This window comes from Bos javanicus, chromosome 6, assembly GCF_032452875.1.
Source record: "Bos javanicus breed banteng chromosome 6, ARS-OSU_banteng_1.0, whole genome shotgun sequence".
In the NCBI taxonomy this organism is placed as follows: domain Eukaryota; kingdom Metazoa; phylum Chordata; class Mammalia; order Artiodactyla; family Bovidae; genus Bos; species Bos javanicus.
In genome coordinates, this window is record NC_083873.1 from 58663975 (window position 1) to 58671908 (window position 7934).

General features: G+C 37.2%; 1 protein-coding gene across 5 annotated transcripts in view; it reads left to right on the forward strand.

Annotated features, from left to right (window-relative positions):
* The window catches only part of KLHL5 (kelch like family member 5), a 93169-nt gene extending 86002 nt beyond the window's left edge, over window positions 1-7167 (forward strand). For all 5 annotated transcript variants that reach the window (XM_061419942.1, XM_061419939.1, XM_061419941.1 and 2 more), the window contains 2 exons: window positions 1867-2038; window positions 6031-7167. In XM_061419942.1, the coding sequence (XP_061275926.1) occupies window positions 1867-2038; window positions 6031-6087 (229 nt within the window). In that variant the 3' untranslated portion in view covers window positions 6088-7167. The remainder of the gene's footprint in view (window positions 1-1866; window positions 2039-6030) is intronic.
* The last annotated feature ends 767 nt before the right edge of the window (window positions 7168-7934 follow it).

The following is a 7934-nucleotide window of genomic DNA, read 5'->3' on the forward strand; positions in this document are numbered from 1 at the left end:
CCCACAAACAAGGCAGTTCATTATGAGCTCTGTAAATACTGGGTGGTTTGCTCAGGCCATCTCTTGATCTGTCTCCAGCAACCCCCTCAGAGTCTTCCCTCAGTGTTACCTTAGAATTGATTACATAATTCATTAATTGAATCCTTTGACAAACATTTACTGTGTACCTATTTTGTACTGGATATTGTACCTAATAAGAAAAGGAGTCTGATGACTTTTACAGAGAATGAATTAGGAGCTGGAAGCAAATAAGCAAAAAGGAAAGGGACATTTCTGACATGTTTTGATATAAAATGAAGTAGTATGAAATAGTAAAAGAAAATAAAGGGCTAGTAAGACTTAAAACTTGAACAAGTTATCCATGTTCAAAACTCATATATGGGTCTAGGTAAAGAACCTGACATCCACACAAGCTCTGGACAGTGGTTCAGCGCCCCCCCCCCCATCTTCTGTGTGATCCAGAGAATTGAAGGGATTTAGGAAGTAGATTTTGGAGAAGGCAATGGCAAGCCACTCTAGTACTCTTGCCTAGAAAATCTCATGGACAGAGGAACTTGGTAGGCTGCAGTCCATGGGGTCACTACTAGTCGGACACAACTGAGCGACTTCACTTTCACTCTTCAGTTTCATGCATTGGAGAGGAAATGGCAACCCACTCCAGTGTTCTTGCCTGGAGAATCCCAGGGACGGCAGAGCCTTTTGGGCTGCCGTCTATGGGGTTGCACAGAGTCGGACACGACTGACGTGACTTAGCAGCAGCAGCAGCAGCAGCAGGAAGTAAATTGAGTAGGAGTGTGTATGAACACATCAGAAAGGTATATGTTTCAAAACTTGAAGGCAGCCACTGTCACTGGAGAACACAGAACGACAGAAGTGGCAGGAAAGTAGTAGGGGGAGGTCGGGGCAGATCTTGTAGAGTCTTGAAGCCCTGTTAAGGATCTTGGATTTTAAAGAGCAATGAAAAGTTAACAAATATGTGTATGTGTGTGAATTATTTAATAAATTATAAATGACTAAAAGAAGGATAAAAAATGAAGGTTTGTAGATGACAGTGAGTGCTTTCTATAAAATAGTAAGCAGAGTTGGTGTTTTTTGAGAAAGCAAGATAGTTAACACCTATGTTTCACCTGTGTCAGGAAGAAAATAATTCAGACTTTGCCTGCTGCATGTTAAAATCCAGGAAAGATATATGGAAGTGTTTAAACACTTTGTCCCATAAATTACAGGCCCACTATAGGACCGCACCCAGTGAAAAGCTGTTCATTAATACAAGAAGCATATATAAGTCATTTGGAAGCAATATAAGTCATCTTAGCATGGTGTATCTGCTCTTAGACAATTTGGGAGCAGTTCTAGTTAACATACTTCATGAAAAGGACAAGAAACTCTAAAAATGAGCAGTTAACAGTGATTGAGGGGAATTCCCTGGTTGTCCAGTGGTTAGGACTCCAAGCTTCCATTGTGAGGGGTATAGGTTTCAATCCCAGCACCACCACCACCACCCCCCAAAAAAAACATAAAAAGCAAAAAAAAGCTGCAGTTGAGGCTGTTAGTCATCTTACATAGAGCACCCATCTTATGCAGAGCTTCATGAATTGATTTCTTCAGATTTGCAGTAGGCAATCTAAAACCCTAAAGCAGTTTTAAACATTCACATGAGCTCTTTTGGACTAGTTTAAGTGTTACACATCTGTAAAATAATTCTGTTGTAATTTAGAAGTTTTCAGGAAAATACTGATTTTTTTCTTTAAAATGTGTTCATTATGTAATAGATAATAAGACATAAAATAGGGTTAAAGGACAGAAGGATTTTATGTAAAGTGTTGTGAGAATAATGTCAGCTCCATTTCTAAAATTTCCTTTCAGATATGATCCTAAAACAGATATGTGGACTGCAGTGGCTTCTATGAGCATCAGCAGAGATGCTGTGGGGGTCTGTTTACTTGGTGATAAATTATATGCTGTTGGAGGGTATGATGGACAGACTTATCTTAATACAGTGGAGGCTTATGATCCCCAGACAAATGAGTGGACCCAGGTATGGCATTTCATGTTTCATTATTACACTTACTGTATTTTTGTTAAAAACAATTCTTTTGGTAAAACAGACCCTAATTATGTCCAGTATTAAAATACATAGCATAAGCAAGATAAAGTCATCTCTTAATTAAATATAAGAAAACAGAGGGAGTGTTTAATTTTATAGTATAGTTAAAATTCAAAATTACCTTTAAAGTGTGAGTTAATACTCAGAGAAATTATTAATTGTAAGAAAACATTATTAATGTAAGAAAACATTAAATAAATGTCACTAAAGTGGAAATACGCAGGCTATCTTGAGGAAGTGGGGCTGGTTATAAGACTCCATGATTGAGAAGAGTAGGAATTCTTGGAGAGGAAGGTTGGAGTCAGGATGGAGGTCTGTAATGGTTAGCCTAAAGAGTTTGATAGTGAGAATCCAGTGGAGACTTTTAACTGAGAGAGCAATGCAGTAATAGAAAATCCACATGTCAGAAGCTGGGGCCAAGGTAAATTGGGTTGGGGCAGGGTAAGTGAAGGTTGGGTGAAAGGACATTTAGAAGGTTGCTTCATTTATACGGAGAAGGCAATGGCACCCAACTCCAGTACTCTTGCCTGGAAAATCCCATGGACGGAGGAGCCTGGTAGGCTGCAGTCCATGAGGTCGCTAAGAGTCGGATACGACTGAGCGACTTCACTTTCACTTTTCACTTTCATGCATTGGAGAAGGAAATGGCAACCCACTCCAGTGTTCTTGCCTGGAGAGTCCCAGGGACGGGGAGCCTGGCGGGCTGCCGTCTATGGGGTCGCACAGAGTCAGGCACGACTGAAGCGACTTAGCAGCAGCAGCAGGTTGTCTAGAGAGGTGCAGCTTCTGGAGAAAACAGCAAAAGAATGATCAGAGAGTATCTTAGTAGATAATGAAATAGAGCATTAAAATAAAGGAGAGAAGATTTCAATAACATAAAAGAATGAAGAAGATTTGTCATTCATGAAGTTGTCAGGACCTTTGAGAATGTGATAGAAGCAGAAGCCACCAGAAGATTAAAAGGAAATGTGGAAGCTAGAGCGGCATACAATTTTAAAATAATGATAATGATAGAAAGTTAACACTTAATACATTTTATGTACCTGGCTCTGTTCTAAGCACTTCACATTAAAGAATCTTCCCAACAACTCTATGAGGTAAGTACTAATATCTCCTCACTGTATTGGATGAGGTGTCTAAATAGCTGACTCAGTGTCACACAGCAGGTAAATGGTGGAGTTAAATTTTGAGCCTAGAGTCTTTTTCACAATTAAAGATGAAGACAGGAGAGTTGACAGAAAGCAAAGTTGAAGGCATTTTTTTTGAAAAGAAGGACAGAAAACAGAATTGAGGGCAAAGGCAGGAGGAAAGTTTTTATCCTTAGACTGGAGGGAAGGTTTTATCCTCCAAAACTGGAGGGGAAGATGAGAATATGAGGATTGAAAGATAGAAAGTATTTTCAGGTGAAGAGAATGGTAGGTAAAGAGACTTAGATTGTATAACCTTGATCTTATTTCTTAAATAAGTGAGATCACTTGGTGAAGGGGAGAAGGCATAATTTGAGGACTTGAGTTAGAGCTACAGAATTTCATTAGAAACTACCATCAGCCTCCTACCATGGCAGAAGAAGTTGTGAATGATAATTGAGGAACCCAAGAAGAGAGAGAAGACTCTCTTTTCCTGAAATGTATTTCATTTAAGCCCTTAGGCCAGTTATAAGGAAATCTATTTCAAACTTGCTATTACAGATAATTAATACTTTATGCTGAATCACTCTGTATCAGAATTCATAATCTGTGACCATACAGCCCTTTGCTTTATATGCCATCTCCATTACTTTTTAAAATTTTTTATTGAAGAACAATTAGTATACAATATTATATAAGTTACAAGTGTACAATATAGTGATTAACAATTTAAAGATGACTGTATTCCTTGTGTTGTACAGTGTGTCTTTGTGGCTTATTTTATACATGTGTTTGCTCAGTCGTGTCTGACTCTGTTATCCCATGGATTGTAGACTGCCAGATTCCTCTGTCCATGGAATTTTCCAGGCAAAAGTACTGGAGTGGGTTGCCATTTCCTCCTCCAGGGGATCCCACCCAGGGATCAGTCAAACCCACTTCTCTTGGGTCTTCTGCATTGGCAGGCAGAATCTTTACCACTGTGCCACCTGGGAAGCCCCGTTTTATACGCAGTTGTTTGTAACTCTTAATTCTCTACCTCTGTTTTGCTCCTCCACTCTCTCCAGTGGTAACCACTAGTTCTCTAGATCCATGAGTCTGTTTTGTTGTTGTTGTTGTTGTTATATTCACTAGTTTGTTGCATTATTTAGATTCCACATATAAGTGATTTTAAAGCTCCCAAATGTGAACTTACAACCATAGTATCTGAAAAATAAATGTTTTCCATTCGATGGTCCTACAAATGGACAGGAGGACATTTATTTGCATAGGAAATGAAATATGATTATGAAGTCTTAAGCTACCACTCACCCCACTACCAGCATTGACCCAAAACAGGTGACCACATTGCGTTTAGTAAATTTTCAAAGCTAAACTTTCTAGCTGGTTATCATGACAACATCGACTGTTCACAGGGTAGAGACAGTGTCTTGAGTGTTTTGAGAAAAACTACTAATTACAGACATTGTGATTTAAATGACTTGGAGGTTACTTCTAGAATACTGTAAGTAAATATGGTTTTAAAATAGGTTATTTAATCAAAAAGATGTAACAGTGATGAAAACAACTGATTCAGGTGGAGAACAACCATGAATTCACTCACGTTGAAGTCAGGTGTACCCTTAATTGGTCAGGAGAGGAGAGTCAAAATGACTAGAAGGTCATTTTGATATCGTGTACAGGTGGCACAGTGGTAAAGAATCTGCCTGCCAAGCAGGAGACCTGGGTTACCATCCCCAGATTGGGAAGATCTCCTGGAGAAGGGAATTGCAACCCATTTAACTGTTCCTCCCAGGATAATCCTAAAGACAGAGGAACCTGGCAGGCTATGATGTTACAAAGAGACATGACTGAGAAACTAACCCCCACCACCATTTGACAAAAACACTTTACGACATATCCGTACATGCATAGGTACAAAACAAAACCCTTTCCAAATGCTTAATGTTTTAATTCTGTTAGCTCAAATGCATAGATTCTTACTGGGCTCAAAGTATTCTTTCTTTTAAAACTATTCTTGTCTACACTTATCTCCACTATGAATTACTCCAGTGTCTAGAGTACTTTTGGGGAAAAAAAAAAAAAAGACAATAAGTGAAATATTTAAGAATTGTTGCTTATTCATAAGATTATACTTTCTCCCAAGTGGCTCATATTTCTGTCTCACTGTTCTCACGGGTGTAGAGTTCATTCACCAGGTTTGTTTTCACTCCCAAGAAGCTGGGTGGATGATATGTGTTATTTATTCACTCTGCTAACAAGTAGTAGAATGAGTTTAGACTTTTCAGCCATGCTGAGAAGGTCATCAATAACTGTGAAGTCAGTGGTTCCTCCAGAGTAAGCAGATCCCAGGCAGCAGTGTATTTTGTGTACTCTCTGAGACAGCAAAGTAACGGCAGCTCTGGATAATACTTGGTATCTTCTCCATGTTGGTCACAAAGTTACTCTAAGTGTTCAACCTTGTCTCACATCCATATTGTACATAATTTTGGCCAAAATAGTGTTTCACATAGAACAGTTCCTGATCTGTCTTTAAAAGTCATCTTTAAAGAGAAGTGAATGCTACATTGTGTTATATACCCAAAACGATTTAGTCCGTGAAGCTGTGGCATCAGGAAAGAGGATCTCGTTTAAGAAAAGAGCCAGCAGAAGAGCTCGGACAGTAGGGTTTGGGCAGCAGCTCTTTGGCAACCACTGTGAGCAAACTGTTTCAATATTTCATTGACTGTTGTAGTATTATCAACATTTTTACCCACAATCCCAACACAAGTCTTTTTGGTTTTTTGTTTGTTTTTTTAGGTTGCTCCACTGTGCCTTGGAAGAGCTGGAGCTTGCGTTGTGACTGTGAAACTATAACTTAGTGCTTGTTTTTCTAAATGAAGATATCTTCTTCCTTTATGAATTTAGTATAATTATTCTGCTATCAATGGATATGTTTTTAGTAAATTTGCAACGCCACATTCCTGGGCACAAAGTGCCTGATCTCTAAATGAAGATGTTAAAACACGGAAGGAAAGAACAGAAGAACCAGGATTAAAAACTTTCACTTCTTAGGAGATTAAAACTGCGTCTGGTGGATTGTGAATGTATGTTCCTGATATATAGAATATGACGACAAATGCACTGCTCCTAACACAACCCAGGGTTAATTGGGAATTTCATTTCTTTTAATAATGGAAAACATTTTACTGAATACTATTATCCAGATTTCTTTTATTATAGTGCAAATACATCTGATAAAACTTCTAATGTATTGCTTTGTAACTTTACCATACATGAGTTGTAGTAATTTTTATTCATTTGTTTGCTTAACCACAACCACTATTTTAATGATATACTAAACTCTATGCATTTAGTTTTTTTTAGGAATAGCTGAATTTTCTGTGCTTTGGTTGTAGAGTTTTATTTCTAAAGTTTCTAAGTGAATCAATTTAATGAACATTAAAGAGTTAGAACAATGACCAAATAAAAGCTTGTTTTGATCTTTGGGATCTATTTAAATATTCATTCCATCTAGATTCATCAAGAACTCTATATTATGATATTCTTCCTTTGGAACTGAAACAAGGTGTTTTACATTAAATTCAAGATATGCACATTTTATGGAGAAAATAAATGCTATATACCCTCTAAGGTTCTTTCACCTAAGTAGCATTTAATTATATGGATTTGTTTTCTTTTCTATTATTAAAAATGTTTTGATTTTGTCTTTTTGTATCAAAGAACTGTTTGGATATTCCTATGTTCTCAAGTCTGTGTTTGCCTCTCCTGCCTTGTTTCTTATCTTTTGCCAGAATTAGTAATCCTTTGTGCGTCTTTGTAATCAAACAGTTTGGAGGGGATGGGCTTACTGAATGTTTGGCAAATGAGTTTAAAGTATTTATTACCCCAAATTTTGTACATTTGTAAACTCTTAATTACACATGTGAATGTTAATACTGTCAGTGAATTATTTATTGTTTGCACAAGTGCACTGGGCAGTATTTTATGATAAATTCTTTAGGGTATAAGTCATTAACATATCTTAATATAAAAAGAGTATAAACTAAATTCTCACCTTTTAAAAGTTCATATTGTGGTTAATGTGTTTTTACATTCTGTATCAGTGTAGCCTTTATTTTGGTTGCTTCCTTTAAAAATTGAGCTTTTTTTTTTTTTTGAGCTGATTTTGAATACTCATGAAATTTTTCTACCTTTGAAGTCAACAAACTTAGGACTTTTATTCTCAAAGAAAATTCCATGGGCATTTTACTGGTGTGGGTACTAAGAAAATAGCAGTGATCATGACAAATATATTATTATTTCATATATTCATTGTAGTGTGTATATGAATTCAGATATTTTCCTCACAAGATGGGGTCAGCTGTAGAGTATATTTATTTAGGGTAAGAGAGAGAAGAGGAAAAAGGTATAAGAAACAAAACAAAAATTTCAGAAGTAGAAATGTGTTAGTACATCATCCCTTCATGTGGAGGCTTAGGCCTGGATTTGAAAGGAAAGTGCTTATCCTTTTGTTTACTTCTCATCTCCATTCATCATTCACTGTCTCCTTCCCTGTGTCTGCAGTGGAGTCAGACTCACCTTAAAGGTAAGGAACTGATTCTTGTCCCTGAGGATCTTCCTTTCTTTTATGGGATTCATTAGAACAGTTACTTTGATTTTCTGTCCCCCTGGAGGGTCTTTCTAATGGAGTTTTGTAGTCA